The sequence below is a fragment of the Chiloscyllium plagiosum genome, unplaced genomic scaffold, assembly GCF_037043375.1.
Source record: "Chiloscyllium plagiosum isolate Xiang-an unplaced genomic scaffold, Cpla_swu_hap1 HiC_scaffold_32, whole genome shotgun sequence".
Taxonomy (NCBI): domain Eukaryota; kingdom Metazoa; phylum Chordata; class Chondrichthyes; order Orectolobiformes; family Hemiscylliidae; genus Chiloscyllium; species Chiloscyllium plagiosum.
Window position 1 is genome coordinate 41603395 of NW_028270170.1, and position 20173 is coordinate 41623567.

The 20173-nt window shown below is 44.0% G+C and overlaps 1 protein-coding gene and 1 long non-coding RNA gene across 3 annotated transcripts in view; one reads left to right on the plus strand and one right to left on the minus strand.

Annotated features, from left to right (window-relative positions):
* Positions 1-575: 575 nt before the first annotated feature.
* Positions 576-20173, minus strand: part of LOC122539681 (uncharacterized) — a 46875-nt gene continuing 27277 nt past the window's right edge. The window contains exons 1-3 of one of the 2 annotated variants that reach the window (XR_006309151.2): positions 12221-12721; positions 4861-4939; positions 576-1745 (exon numbers count right to left, since the gene is read on the minus strand). This is a non-coding gene — a long non-coding RNA (uncharacterized LOC122539681). Of the gene's footprint in view, positions 1746-4860; positions 4940-12220; positions 12722-20173 lie in introns of those variants that run through there. The other variant, XR_015752452.1, reaches the window with a different exon arrangement.
* Positions 6388-12200, plus strand: LOC148141815 (endogenous retrovirus group 3 member 1 Env polyprotein-like). The gene is made up of 3 exons (XM_087977598.1): positions 6388-6691; positions 9558-11500; positions 12196-12200. The coding sequence occupies exons 2-3, from the start codon at positions 9799-9801 to the stop codon at positions 12198-12200; spliced, it is 1707 nt and encodes a 568-aa protein (XP_087833724.1). The 5' UTR covers positions 6388-6691; positions 9558-9798.

Genomic DNA, 20173 nt, shown 5'->3' on the forward strand with positions numbered 1-20173 from the left:
CTTTTGAAAACTCTATTGTCCTCCATCTTTGAACTGCAACTTAATTCTGCAAATCAGCAGTATGGTTCACAGGCTATTTTATAGTATTATTTTAAATCAAGAAACCATTTTGTTATAATAAAAATCTACATAGCTTGTTGCCTAAATCAAATTTTAGTTCCTCATGCTGAAAGGCACTATGTTGACAATTTTCTAAAACTTCCCAGACACTTCATTTCCTACCCACTGGGGCTCACCACTGCATTCATCCCTGCTTTGTCTCTTATTGCAGGACAGGAACCCAAAGTTAACTGTTTTTCTCTATCTCTGCAGACCCTGTCAAACCTGCTCCAGCACTGTCTATTTTTATTTCATATCACCAGTATCCACAGTATTTTGTTTTTATATTAATGGAGTGAATAACTAACATTTCAAATGTCCCTCCTGACACATCCAAAAAAAAACTACAAATATCACTAGAGTCTTATTTCCAAGGTCTTTTAGAAATAATATCAAAAAACTGTTATGTTACAAAACTAAACCATTTAAAAATATAGCTGTGTTTTTAAGGAAAAGCTGCACCCACTTCATAAAACCATAAAAACTTTATTATTTGTCCTGGCTACATGACCTTCTTCCTGACAGAAAAGGCATGATTATGGGTGGCACAGTGGTTGGCACTGCTACCTCACAGCGCCAGAGACCGGGGTTCAATTCCCACCTCAGGCGACTCTGTGTGGAGTTTGCACATTCTCCCCGTGTCTACGTGGGTTTCCTCCGGGTGCTCCAGTTTCCTCCCACAATCCAAAAATGTGCAGGTTAGGTGAATTGGCCATGCTAAATTGCCTGTAGTGTTAGGTGAAGGGGTAAATGTAGGAGGATGGGTCTGGGTGGGTTACGCTTCGGCGGGTCAGTGTGGACTTGTTGGGCCGAAGGGCCTGTTTCCACACTGTAAGTAATCTAATCTAATAAAATTAAACAAAATATAATTTAACCCCTCACTTGCTTAATCAAAGTGAAAATGATTAATTATTGGAAGATCTTATAATCTTGGAGATCCAGGCCCAGCAGAGTTCCCAGTAGCTGCTCAATGTGGATGTGGATTCCATTACCCAGCCATGGGGGCTCAGTATTAATGGCACGGCAAGAGAAGGATAGTATCTCTACAATGCAGAAAAAGGCCATTTGGATCATTGAGTCTGCAACAATCCTCCGAAGAGCATCCCACCCAGACTCAGCCCCTTACCCTATTCCTGTCACCTTGCATTTACCATGATTAATCCACCTAATCTGCACATCTTTGGACTGTGGGAGGAAACCAAAGCACCCGGAAAAACTCCGCACAGAAACAGAGAGAACATGCAAACTCTACAGTCACCCAAGGCTGGAATCAAACCTGGATCCCTGGCACTGCGACGCAGCAATGCTAACCACTGAGCCATTGTGCTGCCCTCGTTGTGAAGAAAGCATTGGATGGGGCATCTCAACTCCACCTCAATTTCTTCTTCTTCTCAAGATGACTGAGTGATACCAGTGGCAGGCAGGCTGACACCACGGAGCTTCACCTCAGGGGCTCGAGAGGTTCCCTTCCTATCTCTCTCTCTTCTGGCAGCGACTTCAATACCTGCAGCACATCAGGGGAAAGCGACACCCCCTCTTCTCAAGGCCACACAGAACACTGTTCAAAGTCTTCAATTCTCCTGGACTTAGCAATCAGCAGACTTCCTCCTTGGTAGCTGCAGCTGTCAGGCCTACACTGGACATAGCTGTAGACAAAAGGAAGAAGAAATGTCTTTTGAGTGCAACTTGGTGGCACCAGCATTTTAACTGATTTAAATAAATATAACACATCTAAATATTAGGCTTAGAAGGATTAACTTTAAGTGTTCTCATACAGTCATACAGCATGGAAACAGACCCTTCAGTCCAATTAGTTCACGCTGACCATGTTCCCAAACTAAACTAGTCTCATCTGCTTGCATTTGGCCCACATCCCTTCAAACCTTTCCTACTCATGTACTTATCCAAATGTTTTTTAAACATTGCAACTATACCTATATCCACCACTTCCTCTGGCAATTCATTCCACACAAACTACTCTGTGAAAAGTTTGCCTCTCATGTCCTTTCTGAATTTTTCTCTTCCTTAAAAATGTCATCTAGTTTTCAACTCCCCCACCCGAGGAAAAATATCTTTGTCATTCACCTTTTTTATGACTCTCATGATTTTATAAACCTCAATCTCCTGTGCTCCAGTGAAAAATGCCTCAGTCTTTCCATTCTACTTTTACAACACAGTGTAATGTGTTTTTCTGTACTCCCTCTTGTGACCTAGCCAACCATGGACCTTGCCTTTGTGCAGTGCAGTAAAAACTCCACTGTTCAGCGACACACACCTTGTGCCACCAGATCAATGGCAGGATATCAGACCTGGGACAGTCACATAACTGGCCCGGCACTGGCAATTCACGGAAGTCAAGCCTACAGTGTACAAGAGCCAAAGATCTTCCCTGTTCTTGGGATCTTCATATTCAAGCTAAGGATTCTCAGTATGTGAGGCAAGCAAAGCCTTCCTAAGGGGTGACTCTCACTATTTCTTGCAGGACTAATAAGGTGTTAGCATTTGTCCATTTCATTACCTTGGAAGCTCACTCACAAAGTCAGCCATTGCAATGATACAGTGTCAAACTATAGAGAGAGGAGGCAGGTGGGACTAATACCATCAGGCAGGATGTGACAGACCTAAAGGGCCTTCTTTAGTTGAGAGCTGTCTAATCTTCTTTCATGGAGGGCTAGAATATTGCAGCCCTCCGACTTTGTGGGAGTACCTACTGTCTTACAGCTACAAGTGCTCACAGTTATCGTTGGATGTTGATCCAGCACTGAAGATTTCAACTTGTATTAGTCTGAGTAATTTGCACGCTCTGTTCTGACCTATGGATTACCTTTAATCCTTCATGCTGCCTTTTCTATTACAAACACATAAGAATACAAAATAGGATCAATTCATTGGAGGGAATGTAGACAAGAATGTAGACACTGCTGGTATGAGCCTTGTCTCAGTGGTAGCACTTTGGTTCCAAGGACAAGGGCTCAAATTACACTTCAGTTGCTTAAACACAAAAGCTAGGCTGACAGTCTAATGCAGTATTGAGTGAGGGCTGTGGAGGAAGTATGGGATGGGAAGATTTGTCTGTTTTGTGTCTGGGATGGAGCTTTTGCATTTGATTGGAATTGGGCATTGTGGAATTCAGGCATGATGAGAAGGTGTTGTGGGATGTGTAGGTGCGTTCATGGTAGGGAGAAAATTCTGTCCAATATTTACAGGCTGCAGCCTACTGAGATGAGAGTCAGATGCTTCTAGCCATCCGGCAGAGAAATGCGGTACAACTCAGACAGAGAACATTGCTGTTTGCTGCACCATTCACAATCTTACTGAAAAAAGGGCATTGTCTTGGGAGAGAAAAAGATGGAGAAATAGAGGCCTCCTGTGATGAGGAAGAAGATGCTAAAGATACTGGGATAGTCCAGGAGGGGTCTCGGAGAAGCTAAGAACCTATGGTCTCATTGGCCAGACAGGCCTGGAAGAACCTCATTGGCCCCATGGTTTCCAGGGGAACTGAGATACATATTTGTTTTGCTGGTCAGTTTGCTATGTTGGGAAGCCACTGCATCCAGGATTCAATAAACATCATTGACTGATAAGAGTTTCATTTTGCATTATTGATTGAAAAAAACAAAGTTCTTTATCCTGCCTGCTTATTATGTGATAACTTTGAGGCAGGACACTGAGGTGCTGTAGGCTCAGAAATAACTGTGAGCACTTGAAGCTGGGTGTGCTGGGGTCAGTTACTGTTTGTTCTTCAGACCTGGAAGTAAAAACCATCTTGGAACTGAAGGGATTAGTTCTGCACCCTCTTTTGTTTGTCATTTATATAAATGATTTGGATGAGAATATAGAGGCATGGTTAGTAAGTTTGCAGATGATATCAAAATTGTTGGCACAATAGGCAATGGAGAAAATTTTCTGAGATTACAGAGCGATCTTGATCAAGTGGGTCAATGGATTGAAAAATGGCAAATGGAGCTCAATCTGGATAAATGAAAGGTATTGCAATTTGGTGCCACAGACAGGGCACGGTGTATACAATTAATGGTAGGGCCTTAGGTAGTATTGTAGAACAGAGGGAACTAGGGGTTCAGGTACATAATTCTTTGAAGTTTGTATAACATACAGACAGGGTGATTAAAAAGACATTTAGCATGCTGGCCTTTATTGCTCAGTCCTTTGAGTATTGAAGTTGGGAAGTCATGTTGAGGTCATACAGGACATTGGTGAAGCCTCTTCTGTGTCCAGTCCTGGTCACCCAGTTATAGGAAGATATTATTAAGCTGGATGGAGAGGGTTCAGAAGAGATTTACCAGATGTTGCTGGGTTTGGAAGTCTTGATAGCCTACAACTTTTATCACAGGAGCATAGGAGATTGCATGGTGACCTTAATAGAAGTTTTAAAATCATGAGTGGTATAGACAGGGTTAGTGGTAGGATCCCCTAAGATGGGAGATTCCAAGACAATGAGACATATTTTTAAGGAGAGAGATTTAAAAAAGACATGAGGAACAATTTTTTTTTACACAGAGGGTAAGTCACGTGTGGAATGAACTTCCTGAGGAAATGGTGGATGTGGCACAATTAAAATGTTTAAAAGACATTTGGATAAACACATGAATAGGAAAGTTTTGGAGGAATATGCACCAGGAGGGAAGCAAGCAGGACTAGTTTATCTTAGGATTATGTTCAGTATAACTGGTTGGACCAAAGAGTTTGCTTCTGTGGTGTGTGACTCTATGAATGCTTAACCCTAGGCTAAGGCAAACAAACCTGATTCACTAATACACCTTCTCTTCCCAGCACATGCAGACCAGGGTTGCCAGCAGTTTTTAATTCTTTTTATACATTCCTGTATGGACAAAAACAAAGAAAAAGTCAGCACAGGATGGCTTTTTGCTAATAATGGGCAGATAGTGAACCTCCTCACTGTGTCCTACTGTTATCTCCCCACTCCTGATACTCTACAGGTACAAAATTCTGTGGGCCCACACAGGACTTTGCCAGAAGTCACTGAACTTACATGATAGTGTTTGTCTGATGATAGCAGTCCTGTTTTAAAAACACAATTTGGAATTTAGTTAAAAAATCCAAGTCCATTGCACTTGGTGCTTTGATCTGTCATTGTGACAGGCTATTTTATTAGCACCATCCACAAAGTGTTATCTCTGGGAATGCAGCACTCTCCCACTACTGCAGCAGGAGTATTGTGCTCCAGTGTCTGTGTGGGGCATGATCCCCAGCAATAAGTGATTCATTGATAATTCCTCCGGTACCAATCAACCTCATCTCCAAAAAAAACAAATCAAGAACACAGCACCTCAGGTCCTCCAAGTGATTTTTTTCCCTGTTTTGTATATAAAGTCAGGTTGGATGGACTTGTACTCAGCACTTGTTAATTTTATCCAAATCACTTCATGTCACAGTCCAAAACAAAGTGTGCCTCAACTTAATGTAAAATTTGGCAAGAGTAAGTACATCTGTCAGGATTGAGATGAAAAATGTTCAGTCAAGTATAGGTGATATTTGCTGAAAAGTTCAGGGTGAAGTTATAAAATATTGTACAAAGACAGGATTTATCCTAATATGCAAAATGGACAATTACAATTAGGCAGTCTATCTTACAGCATGCCTGGCCTTTATTGATCACTGACTCCAAACTAAATGAAATAGGAGAGATGGTAATGGGGCGGCTAATTAGTTACTACTACCTGGCGTTGTGTGATTTTTAACTTTGTACACCCTAGTCCAGCACCGGCATGTTCAAATCTCAAAAATCACCATCAACCTCAAAGTGTCAATCAGAGTGGTGCAGGTGACCTCTATCGTGTTTTTAAGGTTCATCCAAGTGTGGTTCAAATGTTGGGAAAGCTGCTTTCACAGTTCAAACAAGCATGGTGGAAAATATTTCAGACAATGCGTTAATCTGCTGAATAAGTTTAGTTAACTGTGAGAGACGATTTTGGTACAAATAGTTAAGATGTGCATGACCTCAGAGTCTAAGGGGAATAGAGCCGTGGGGGTAGGATAAAACATGCTTCTCTATAATAAAGGACGAGACATCTGCTGCTACAGAGTAGAAAAACAAGTCCTTGATTGATAAGACCACTAACTCTGACAGAGAAGAATAAGTCCTTGACTGATAAGACTACAGGGTAGAAAAACAACTCGGGAAACTGTTGCAGACTTTGTGAGAATGTGAACCTTGTGACTCTTTAGAGCTATAGAGGGAGGGACTTGTACTGTATTTAATCAGAAACATTGTTAGCCTGGCGCGCCTTTTTTTTTTCAAGGGTGCCCAACTCTGCAGACTTGTTAATAAAACTTTGTTTTCCTGAATTTGTCTAGAGCGATTATTGAGAAGCGATTTTCGTTTCTAACAAACTTGGGGGCTCGTCCGATCAACACTCCGGCCGCGAGGGGGGCTGAGGAAGGACATCGGAGAAGGTGCACCCTGCCGAGTTCGGCAGTCCCTGATTCCTTGCTTGTCGCCCCGCGCGGCTTGAGCGAGTGATATCCGGAAGGCTCAGGAGAACAAAGGAGGGGTGTGGCCGAGGCAGTGGGGACGGTTAACGATCGAGTAATTTCGGTGCACCGAACCCAGGTAAGAACAGACTTGCGGGGACCGTCTTTCCGGAGGACTGGGGACCTGCGGAGTGCCTGTAGATTTTTCTACAGAGACGTGGGACTCAGGAATCTAGAGACCGGGGCTCGTCTGTGCGAGACTTTGCAGAGACCGTGTTTGCGGAGGAACGTGGACCTACGGGGTGCCTGTAGATTTTTCTACAGAGACGTGGGACACAGGAATCCAAAGACCGGGGGTGCCTGCAAAGGGACCTGGGCGATCACGGGACTGAAGGTCCGGGAATTGGCTAAATAGTGATAGATTATCACGGGATAATACAGGAATCTCCGATTTTACAAAGTCCTCGGCAATGGGAAATAAGGGATCCAAGGCGAATAAGGGAAAGGTAGGCTTGAGCGTAGACAATGGAAAATACCCCGGGGTACCTGACGATAGTCCGTTAGGAATAATGTTAAATAATTGGGATCAGGGTAGGAGAAAAGGAAAATCTAGAAAGAAGATGGTGAGATACTGTCAAACGTGGTCCCAAACACCTATTCAGGGAGACTCAGTGTGGTGGCCTAAATTCGGCACTGATGAAGACTGGGTCCGGCAAGCTCTAATTTTATATGTCAATTCGAAACCTAATGTTACTCGGGGGGAAGTGATTACGCCCTTTGTTGGCTGCCAGTCACACTATCTTGCAAAATGAAGGTAACCAATGAAGACTCGAAAGGGCAGAAAGAATGGGAACCTTTAGATCACTTACCGCCGCCCTACGTGACCCCGTCGGCTCCGCACAATGGTCCTTCGGGTGGCGACGATTCAGGGGAAGGGGAAGAAAGCGGGGAGGAACCACCAGGTGCCTCAGGAGTACAGACTAGATCTCAAGCTGAAAAGAGTCACAGACGGAACTCTGTCCCGATTGCAAGAATGAATCCACTCCGGGAAGTGCCCATGGGAGGCGCGGAAGGAGGGACGGGATATGTGAACGTCCCCTTAACGAGTACTGAAGTACGGAATTACAAGAAGGAGATGAAGGGCCTACTGGAGGACCCCATGGGCCTGGCTGAACAATTAGATCAGTTCCTGGGGCCAAATACTTATACGTGGGTTGAGATGTATTCCATCATGGGAACATTGTTCTCTAGCCAGGAGCGACAGATGATACGTCAAGCTGCGCTGTTGGTCTGGGAGAGAGAGGGAGGAGCAGGAGGGGAGCAGAAATTTCCCCTCACCGACCCCGAGTGGGATAAGCAAACGGAAGAAGGAAGACGCAACATGAGGGATATGCGGGAATATTGGATAAAAGGAATAAGGCAGGCAGCCCCGAAGGGGCACAATTTTACCAAGGCCTTTGGGAATCATCAAAACCCGGAAGAAACCCCTACAGACTTCCTAGACAGGATTAGGAAGAACTTGCAGCAGTTCGCTGGGGTGGACCCTGAGACGGAAGTGGGACAGCAACTCATACGGGTAGAGTTTGTATCAAAAGCCTGGCCAGACATACAAAAGAAGTTAGAGAAAATGGATGATTGGGATAGTAAACCTCTGAGTGAACTACTACGGGAGGCGCAAAAGGTGTTTGTGAGAAGGGACGATGAGAAGCAAAAGAAGGCGACAAAGATAATGATGCAGACGGTGCAACAAGTGACAGCTGGAAGGAGGGAAAAGGGGGAGCCGTGGCAGGAATAGGAAAGGGGAGAGTCGTGGCAAGAGCAGAGGAAAGTGGGGACCATATATACTGACTCAAAGTATGCATACGGAATCGTTCATACTTTCGGGAAAATCTGGAAAGAGCGAGGATTGATAACTTCCCGGGGAAAAGAATTAGCTCACGAACAAATGATCAGCCTAACGTTGGAAGCCCTGGCGTTGCCTACAGAACTCGCAGTAGTCCATGTACCCGGTCACCAGAAGGGGTCGACACCGGAAGCGGTGGGAAACCGGCTGGCAGATGAGGAAGCCAAGCGGGCAGCGGTCGAAAAATCCGCCCAATTATTAACATTAATACCGTTGAGGGAAGGGCTCGCTAAACAACCCGTCTTCACCCAGGGGGAGATTGATAAAATGGATCAATTGGGTGCCCGGCTAGAAACTAACGGGAAGTGGACGGTTCCTGATGGGAGACAAGTACTAAACAAACAGATCACCCGGAGTATTCTGCACCGATTACACCATCAGACCCACTGGGGGGTGCAAGCCATGTGTGACACGATCCTGAGAGACTATGTATGTAGGGGGATATACCCGTTAGCCCAACAAGAAATAGTCGGATGCCCCACTTGCCAGCGAATTAACAAGAAAACCATGTGTTCTATGCCAGCTGGTGGTCAGCCCCTCGCAATTAGGCCATTCCAGAGGATCCAAATTGACTTTACAGACTTACCCCCAGTACAGAGATGGAAGTATCTGCTTGTAATAGTAGACCGTTTCACTCACTGGGTAGAGGCTTTCCCAACCGCCAAAGCCGATGCACCAACCGTGGCCCGTCTATTGTTAGAGAACATAATCCCGAGATATGGCATGATGGAATCTATAGACTCAGACTGCGGGACACATTTTGTTTCTAGGCTACACCATTTGATCTGTACTGCCCTGGGTATCCAATGGAAATTCCATGCACCCTGGCATCCCCAGAGCTCGGGTCGAGTGGAGAGAATGAATGGCACACTCAAGACCCAATTGACTAAGCTGATGTTAGAAACTAAGTTACCATGGCCAAAGTGCCTTCCCATTGCCCTATTGAGAATACGTACAGCACCTCGCCGGGATATCGGGGTCTCCCCCTATGAGATGCTGTTCGGATTACCATATTGGAGTAAGGTTGATGGGTGTCCCACTCTACAAGGGGGAGATGTATTTGTCAGAGACTATTTACTGGCCTTATCCCGTTCTTTTGCAGAACTCCGGAGGAAGGGTATCCTGGCTCAGACTCCGCCGCTCGACTTCCTCTTGCATAAGGTGGAGCCCGGAGATTGGGTACTTGTAAAGACCTGGAGGGCCGAAAAGCTCCAGCCGCAGTGGGAAGGACCGTTCCTGGTCCTGTTAACAACTGAAGCCGCTGTTCGGACGAAAGAAAAAGGGTGGGCCCATGCATCGAGGATAAAGGGGCCTGTTCCGCCAGAAGGAGAGAGCACTTGGACATGCGGGCCAGGGGACAAGCCATTGGTGGTAAAGCTGAAAAGACAGCGACAATGAACTCTACCTGGACTGTATTGGTGGGGATATTGATCGGTTTACTCCTGTATGTGGGGGAGGGCGAGGGGAGATGTGACAAATGTCGGACTACGGTGAGACTTGGGAGTCAGATCTACTCGGGATCATTTGTGTCTCACTCCCATGTGAACGATCGGTGTTACGATGTGAATGCACGGCAAGAATGTTGGGAGGATGGAAAACCCTATTATCAAGTGTATAATAAAGGGTACAGTGGCAAAGTCCGTGGGTGCCCTAAAAATGACCGCTGGGTGTGTGTTAACAAAGATGGGTGGTGGGGCCTACCCTCCGTGTTGCTCAGAGAGCAGGTTGACAGAGTCAAGGAGACCAGAGTTCAGAACACTGAACGGGAGTTAGAGAAAGAGAACGACCGTCAGAGAACGGTTGTTGTCTCTAAAGTGCCATCTATATACAAAGAGGTAGAAGAGCAGATTGAGCTCCCTGATGTAACACAAAACCTGTTTATTGATCTCACCTCTAGGATTGCCACTGTTTTAAATGTTAGCAATTGCTGGGTTTGTGGGGGGCCACATATGTCAGAACAATGGCCGTGGACTGGGCAAAGCTTAGACATATGGGAATTGCTTCAATACAATTGGACACATGTCAACGAAAGGAAAAGCCAGGGGTGGAGACTGACAAATAGCCCTGAGGGCCAGTTATGTGTTGAAGGCAAGGGGACCGTGGAGGTAGGAATTAGTCCCTGTCAGAGTGTATTGAATGCCACCACACAAGTATGGTGGCCTGAGAATATTGCTTGGTACATTGCAAACCGAGATCATCAAAATTGCATTCGGTTACGTTCTGATTCCTCCTCTTACGAGCTAAGTGCTGACCCTTCCGATGGCATGAAAAGAGTGTGGAGCGGTGGTTGTCAGGGGAATCAATGCTGGAATAATCCTGTCCAGACTCTGCCACGGGGCCAACAATCCAAATACTGGAATTGCAGTGGTCCTGGTCCTTATGAGGGCGTCCCTGGGGTAAAGGAGTTGTGGGATGACGTTGTGAGGCAGGGAGGGCCTGCTCCAGATGGCCTATTTTGGATATGCGGTAATCAGGCATATTCCAAACTGCCCACGGGATGGGCTGGAGTATGCTTCCTGGGTCTAATAAGACCTGAATTCTTCCTATTACCCCGGGAGGAAGGCGATGATTTGGGAGTTAAACTCTTTGACTCCCTGCGTAGGTCGCCAAGGGATATCCAAGTCGGTGATTGGGGGGATGAGTGGCCACCGGCCCGTATTATTGAATACTACGGGCCTGCTACGTGGGCACAGGATGGATCATGGGGATACCGTACTCCTATCTATATGTTAAACCGAATTATCAGGCTCCAAGCAGTCGTAGAGGTCATTACTAATCAGACCGCCCTGGCCCTGGAGTTGCTGGCTAAGCAGCAGGATCAGATGAGGGCTGCTATATACCAAAACCGGCTTGCCTTGGATTATCTGTTGGCCTCGGAAGGGGGCGTGTGCGGGAAATTTAACCTGACTAACTGCTGTCTGAAAATTGACGATAATGGTAAAGCGGTTTTGAAGATTTCCGATGAAATTCGGAAACTGGCCCATGTGCCGGTTCAATCCTGGCGCCCTTTTGGTGGCATCGGATGGTGGGATGGTCTCCTAGGTGGTAGTTGGTGGCGCACGGCGTTACTGGTGGCTGGGGGGGGGCGTAATGCTTCTACTCATCTTACCCTGCCTGATCCCCTGTGTTCAATCTTTAATCCAGAAAAATATTTCCCAACTCCTGGCAGTGGCGGTACCCCAACATGGAACGCAGGAACTTAAGGTGCTGTTGCTGCGAAAGACCAAGGATTTCCCGGGCCCCTGATGGGAGGACGCTTATCTTTGTCATGCACATCTTAAAAACAGAAAGGGTGGAATTGTGAGAGACGATTTCGGTACAAATAGTTAAGATGTGCATGACCTCAGAGTCTAAGGGGAATAGAGCCGTGGGGGTAGGGTAAAACATGCTTCTCTATAATAAAGGACGAGACATCTGCTGCTACAGAGTAGAAAAACAAGTCCTTGATTGATAAGACCACTAACTCTGACAGAGAAGAATAAGTCCTTGACTGATAAGACTACAGGGTAGAAAAACAACTCGGGAAACTGTTGCAGACTTTGTGAGAATGTGAACCTCGTGACTCTTTAGAGCTATAGAGGGGAGGGACTTGTACTGTATTTAATCAGAAAAATTGTTAGCCTGGCGTGCCTTTTTTTTTCAAGGGTGCCCAACTCTGCAGACTTGTTAATAAAACTTTGTTTTCCTGAATTTGTCTAGAGCGATTATTGAGAAGCGATTTTCGTTTCTAACATTAACAGTATAATCTCTCCTTCTTTTACCTACTTCAGGCGTGCCACACGAATATTACCAGAAGCTCGATGGTCACGCACGCGATCACAGCATTCACTTCCGGTTCTAGACGTTTCTGTGCAGCCGGAAGGAAAATTAGTGGCAATTTTCGATATTAGCCCTTTTACAATCTTTGTGGGAGTTTGATGTGTGAAAATTAGTGCTGTGTTTGCCACATTAAAATGGTACAGCAAAGGTATCGAGTCTTGCGGGTGGGTATGACATTTTTTTCTCGTGTAGTTTGAATGATCAACTTTGTTTTGTCACGTTGAGACTCCTCTTTTGTTCATTTGTAGTTCAGTAGTCTTGTCCTATCGCTTTCGTTCCTTCACCTAAATTTTAAAACTTAAAGCTGGACTCAATCCTGCAGAGGTAAAGAGCGATGAGCATGGCATCTAGAGGGATAGACTTTCCGAGCAGTTTCAGTCTCAGAGTCTCTTCTTTCATCTGAAAAAGGAAAGCTTCGCATTTCTGAGAGGATATTCTAGTGAAGGCTCCCTGAGAGATCACAGAGCTGTATTTCCGTGCTGACAGTTTTTTTTTTGCAGGGTGGTATTGAATCTCTGCCTCAAATACAACGTGTCAAGAAAGAGGAAAGCAAGTACATTCTGTGCCAATGGAACAGGGTCAGGGTGGCATTGTGGCTCACTGTTTAGCACTGCTGCCTCACAGGGCCAGGCTCCCTGGTTCAATTCCACCCTCAGACAACTGGACAGTTTGCACATTCTCCCTGTGTCTGCGTGGGTTTCTTCTGGGTGCTATGCTTTCCCACAGGCCAAAGATGTGCAGCTTAAGTAGATTGGCCATGCTAAATTGCCCCATAGTATTCAGGGATGTGTAGGCGAGGTGGGTCAGCCATGGGAAATACAGAGTTACAAGCATGGGGGGGGGTGGGTCTGACTGGAATGCTGTTCAGAGGGTTGGTGCGGGTCCGGAGGGTCGCTGTGGATTTAATGGACCTGATTCCGTGCTGTCGGGATTTACGAAACGTTAACTATATTATCACCATGGGACTCTTGTTGATGCCAGTAAGATTCCAAATTGATTGGTTACCAGAATGATAAATTGTCTGTGCTCAAAATCAAAAGACCAATGAACAAGGGGCCTGAGCTAACTGCAGATTTACTTACATAAATGCATTCTTGCAATACAAGAATTCCCAGATTGCTAAACCCTGAGAATTTGCACAGCTACCACTACCACTGCCATCAGCATCACCCCAACTCATTACATGGTTTGGTCTCTTGGATGTTTGAATATTCCTGTATCACAGCAGGAACCTGAAGGCACTGGTATTGGAATCACTGGAAACACTCAACCCGCAGCTCTGACAACATCAGGGGAGAGGACAGGCTTATCGTGTGTACAATCTACTTCAGAAGTGAAAAATAAGAGATGGATAATGTCACAATGCTGGCCTTTTTACAAGGTTACTATGCCCTTGAGTTTTTTTCCAAAGGGCAGTAATTGGCTAGGTTCCAACTAGGCTGGGTTTGAAAGGTTTATTGGGGCCCTTTTTATTTAGGAGAAAGTGAGGACTGCAGATGCTGAAGTACCAGAGTTGAAAAATGTGGTGCTGGAAAAACACAGCAGGCCAGGCAGCATCCGAGAAGCATAAGCCCGAAGCGTCGATTCTCCTGCTGCTCGGATGCTGCCTGGCCTTCTGTGTTTTTCTAGCACATTTTTCAGCCCTTTTTATTTACCCCTAATAGATAATGCCTCTGGCCTAAAGCTTTCATGTCTTAAAAGAAACTGGTATAATAAAAGGGGATCAGCCAGCTAGCTGTGTAGCTAGCCTTCGTTTAGATTAGAGTTTTTGATTCAGTTCAGCAGTAGTGTGCGTAAAGAAAGGCTGCTAGGGCACGTCCAGCCAGGAACAGTAAGCCCTGGTTTATTTCATTTTTACTCTTTGTGTTAAGGGATATGTTTAGCAGAAGAGAAAGAAAGAAAAGGTTTGAACTTCAGAAACTGACAGCTAGAAAGGAAAGTCAGCTTAAAAGGATGGAGATGAAGGTTGAAGGTAGGCTTAGTGAGAAAGAGAGTAAGGATGAGCAAGTTCCTGGTAGTCAAAAGCCTGGTGAGAAACTGTTTAAGTATGTTCAAGCATTATCTAGATTTGATGAAAAGGATGTGGAAGCCTTTTTCATCTCATTTGAAAAAGTGGCTAAATAAGTGCAGTGGCAGGAGACCAAGTGGGTTTTGTTGATCCAAACCAAACGTGTAGGTAGAGCCAATGAGATATTCGTATCACTATCAGAGGAGGTATCTGGGGAGTATGAGGTGGTGAAAAAAGCTATCTTAAATGCATATGAGCTTGTACCAGAAGCCGAGAGACAACGTTTCAGGAATCTAAGGAAGGATCCTGGTGAAACCTGTATTGAATTTCAAAGAGCTGAAAATGTGTTGCTGGAAAAGCGCAGCAGGTCAGGCAGCATCCAGGGAACAGGAGAATCGACGTTTCTGGCATAAGCCCTTCTTCAAGAAGGGCTTATGCCCGAAACGTTGATTCTCCTGTTCCCTGGATGCTGCCTGACCTGCTGCGCTTTTCCAGCAACACATTTTCAGCTCTGATCTCCAGCATCTGCAGACCTCACTTTCTCCTCTTGAATTTCAAAGAATCAAACAAAGTAATTTTGCTAGGTGGATAAGAGCTTTAAAAATAGAGCAAATTTACAATGGTCTTAGACAATTATTTTGGAGGAGTTCAAAAATTCACTCCCTGACGTAGTGTGAACTCGTGCGGAAGAGCAGAGAGTTAAAACAGCAAGGTTAGCAGCTGAAGTCGCTAATGATTATGAATTGGTCCATAAAACACTGGTTTCCAGAATCAATTTCAGTCCATGAGGGATAGAAATTGGGGCAAAGAGAAAGCCTCACATGGAAAGGGATAGATAGATCTCGGTGAAGATCATAAGGATAGCTTACCACAGGGTAAAAAGGAAATCCTTGAAGGGGACAAAGAAGATAAAAAGCTCCAGTGTTTTCATTGCAATAAAGTAGGCCTCATGAAATCACAGTATTGGTGGGCTAGGAAAAAGCCAGATGTAGGAAAACAGGACAGGTCTGGGAGTTTTGTTGGAATGGTAACAGAAAGCACAGTGGAAGCTAGAAAGCTTTATCAGAGTGTACAAGCTGATATGAGGTTGGTTAAGGAGTAAGTGCCGGATCTGCTTAGAAAATATACCTGCAAAGGTAAAGTTTATTCACATAGGCCAGGAGTAGAGGTAAAGAGGTTACAATATGAAGGGACACAGGGTCTTCTCAGTCTGTGATGCTGAAGGGTGAGGAGATATGTACACCTGATGGATTATTGCCATAAAAGGTACTGGTAACGGGAATTCATGGTGAGACAAAAAGTGCTCATTTATGTAAAGTGAGGCTAGTGTGTCCAGAAAAGAGTGGAGAATTTGTGGTATGAGTACTGAACAGACTCTCAGCTCCAGAGCTGATTCAATGGTAGGCGTGCCGCCTACTGTGGTTGAAAAGCTAGTGGAGACTCAGGCAACTGAAGCAATGCAGGATTTTTACTCCCAAATCTTCCCTGATTGTGTCATAACAAGGTCACAGAGTCAGCAGTTGAAACAGGAGAGATCAAAGGGTATACATAAGGAAGTTGAAGTGGTATTAGCAGAGACTGATCAGACAGTTGAGACAAAACAGGAGCAAAAAAGGTAATTGTGCAAAGATCTTTGGCTCTGCAAAAATCATTGAGTTACAGCAGAAAGATGAAAATTTAAAGCAGTTGTATCAAAAGGCATATACAACAAAGGAATCTGAATGTATCCATGAGTGTTATTACCTGAAAAATGATGTCTCAATGACGAAATGGAGACCATCACATATTCAAGCAGATAAGAAATGGGAAGAAATTCATTAAATTGACTTGCCAGTGAGTTATAGAAGGGAGGTGTTGCAAGTGGTGTGTGAGGAAAACAGGCTAAATTACAAAGACATTTCTGTTGGCCTGGACTGCACAAGGATGTAGTTGAATTTTGCCAGACCTATTCCAGCATTTGAGGAACCTTCTACAAGAGTCTTAATTGATTACATAGGTCCCCTATCGCAAACAAAAAGTGGGAATCAGTATTTGTTAACAATAATGGATGAATGAACTAGATTTCCAGAGGGCATCCCAATAAGCAATATCACAACTAAAAGGATTGAACAGGAATTACTCAAATTATTTACTAGATACGCACTACCAACACAGTCTGGTTAAGGTCAAACTTCACATCCAACCTATTCAAGGAAGTTATGGACAGCTTAGGGATTGTTCAAATCCACTGTGTACCATCCAGAATCACAAGGAGTGCTAGAAAAGTGGCATTAAACACTAAAGACCGTGTTGAGGGCTTATAGTCAGGACTATCCAGATGATTGGGATAAAGGGATTCCATTTGTGTTTTTTGCGATCAGAGATGCATTTGAATTAGTTTTTGGACATGAAGTGAGGGGACCATTAAAATTGATTAAGGAGAGGTTAGTAAGTCAGAATTGAGAGATCACGCACTTGGACTATGTGTCAGATTTTAGAGAACAACTAGCGAGAACTGGGGAGTTGGCTAGACAGCATTTTAAAAATATTGCAGTATGCAATGAAACAGGAAGCAAACAAGAAATCAAAAATTCACAATTTTGCTATGGAGATAAGATATTAATGTTACTTCCAGTAATAGGTGAACCTCTTAAAGCAAGGTTTAGTGGATCTTATCAAATTAAAAGAAAATTCAGTGAGGTGAAGTACTTGATAGGGATTCTAGTCAGGAAGAAGTTGCAGTGTGTCATGTGAATTTGCTTAAAAGGTATTCTGACAGGGAAGGAAGGCAAGAGGAGAAAGTGTTAATGATTACAACACAGAGGGAAGAACCAAGTTCAGAGGATTCTGAGTTGGACATTCCTCAAATTAAATTGGACAATGAGGAGGTTGTCAAAAATTGGGATGAATTATTGAATTACTTTCCTGAGAAAAATCAAAATGACCTGTAAGAGTTATTACTGGGAAGTACTAACCTGATTGTGCATATGTAGATGTGGAGATGCTGTTCCGATTATGCAGCATTCTTAAAGGCATAACCCTCTAAAGTTGGCACAGGTTCCAACACGATGTAATCCATGAAGTGAGTTACAATGACTAGAGCTCACCTATAGTAATGGTGCCAAAGCAAGATGGTACCCAAAGGTTATTGCGTGAACTTTTGCAAAGTCAATGCAGTTACAAAGACTGATGCATATCCAATTCCGCGGTTGGAAGACTGCGTTGAATACTTACATTTCTAAGTTGGGCTTGCTCAGAGGCTACTGGCTGTTACCTTTGTCAGAAACAGCAAAGGCAATTTCGGCTTTCGTACTGCCAAATGGACTGTATCAGTTTAAAGTCATGCCATTTGGTATGAAAAACTCTCTGGCCACATTTTGGAGACTAAACAGTAAGATTATTGTAAGATTACCTAACTGTTGTTTACGTTGATGACCTAGTGATTTTCAGTTACATGTGGAAAGAACATGTGGGCGGCACGGTGGCACAGTGGGTTCAATTCCCCCTTCAAGCAACCAAGCAACTGTCTGTGTGGAGTTTGCACCTTCTCCTCAAGTCTGTGTAGGTTTCCTCCAGGTGCTCCGGTTTCCTCCCACAGTCCAAAAACAAATGTGCAGGTTAGGTGAATTGGCCATGCTAAATTGCCCATAGTGTTAGGTGAAGGGGTAAATGTAGGGGAATGGTCTGGGTGGGTTGCACTTTGGAGGGTCAGTGTGGACTTGTTGGGCTGAAGGGCCTGTTTCCACAGTGTAAGTAATCTTAAAAAAAAAAATTTACAACATTTATTATTCAACTTCGGAAGGTAGACTTGATGATCAACCTAGCTAAAAGTGAATTTGCCAAAGCCCAAGTCACCTTCTTGGTCCATGTTATTGGACATGGACAAATGGCCGCAGGGATGGGAAAACTAAAGTAATTGGTGAATTACCCATATCATTGACAAACAGAGCAGTACTATGGTTCCTGGGATTGAATGGATTTTATCAAAAGTTTGTGCTGAATTTTAGCAGTGTGGCTTTCCACTCACTGAATTGCTAAAAAAAAAGCAAGAAGTTTCAGTGGACAGCGGACTGTCAGAAGGCATTTGACACTGCCCCAGTATTAGCCACACCTGATTACACAAAGCCTTTCAAGGTGGTTGTCAATGCGAGCTGCAGGAAGACAACAAGAAGATAGAAAGACCTATTGGGTATTTCTCCATAGAAGTTGAACACTCATCAGCAGAACTATTCGACAGTTAAGATTGAGACTTTGAGCTTGGTGTTGGCACGGTATCATTTCGGTGTTTATATTACCAGCAATGCACCTGAGACAATCGCATACTCTGATCATAACCCATTGAAATTTGTGGAGAAATTTAAGGACAACAATGCCAAACTGTTTAGATGGAGCCTGTTGTTACAGCCATTCAATTTGAAAATTGTGCACGTGGCATGTCGAGAAAGTGTGATTGCCGATGCATCATAGAGACTCAAATGAGAGATGGAGGTGTTTGGTGGTGGGAGAACCACAGAGTGAATCCGAAAGTAGTTGTGCATGTTTGCATGTTTATAGTTAATGAATGTAGGTGTATGTTTTAGGGTACTAACCACTATTTTTTGGAGTTTTGAGAAATGAAGTTATCTTTAGATATTGATGGTTCATTTTTTTTAATGGGGGAGGTGTCACAATGCTGGTCTTTTTACAAGGTTACTGTGCCCTTGTTTTTTTCCAAAGAGGTGATAATTGGCCAGACTCCAACTAGGCTAGGTTTTAAAAGTTTATTGGGGCCCATTTGTGTTTACCCCCAACAGATAATGCCTCCGCTCTAAGGCTTTTATGTCCGAAAAAAAAGTATAATCAAAGTGAAGTGGCTAGCTTTCGTTTAGATTAGAGTTTTTGATTTTGTCCAGCAGCAGCAGCATATGTGAAAAAAGGCCGCTGGGTCAACTCTAGCCAGATACACTCACTCACTCTCTCTTTCTCTAACTTGAAGCCTGTAAACCCTGTTTATTTCATTTTTACTCTCTGTGCTAGAGTTTATTGGAACACGTATTTTCAGAACAACATCATTAAGTTGGGGTTGTCTGTCGGTTTATTTTTTGTAGGATAAGTTATCTGGTATTCTATTTTCTGTTCTTTTTTGCTTCATTCTGTAACTTTGAAAATAAATTCTGTTTGTTTAAAACTTCGCAGTCGGACCAGGTAATTCACTGGAAATATCTACATAACACTTACCTAAAAAAAGAGCAAAGGTACAGTCTGGTCTACCTGCTTAAAAATGTTTTGAGGGGCCTGTCCTGGTTCATAACAACAGAAAGAGGGAAGAGGAAAATAATAACAAATACAGAGCGAGATCATAACTGAGATGATTTGCTGGATCATCTCAATAAAGTAATAGATGGAAACAATGGATGTGAAATAATGGGGTGAGGAATGACTCCAATATCTCAGCTATCGAGAGTGTAGTGCTGGAAGAGCACAGCAGGTCAGGCAGCTTCCGAGGAGCAAGAGAATCAACATTTTAGGCATAAGCCCATTTTACAGCTTTCTAGACTTTACATACAAAGCATGTCTACAACCTGCACAAACAGAATTCATGGATGTAGCTATTAGCAGTCTCCTGCAAAAGCATTATTTCTCTGGCAGCAGGTAGTGATTGGAAGATAGGTATATGATACAACTCATGAATAAAATCAAACCCAGTCACATAACGCAGTGAAAGGGCAGTTAATGATGAATAGAGTTATAGAGTCATACAGCATGGAAACAGACCCTTTGTCCGACCAGTCCATGCTGAGCATAATCCCAAACTAAACTAGTCCTACTGGCCTGGTCCCAGCCCATATCCCTCCAAACCTTATCCATTCATGTACTTACCTAAGTGTCTTTTAAACGTTATAACTGTGCCTGAATTCACCACTTCATTTGAC

Excerpts from the sequence above, each read along its gene's own strand:
- LOC148141815 (XM_087977598.1), top strand. The coding sequence starts at position 9,799 with ATGCGGGCCAGGGGACAAGCCATTGGTGGTAAAGCTGAAAAGACAGCG.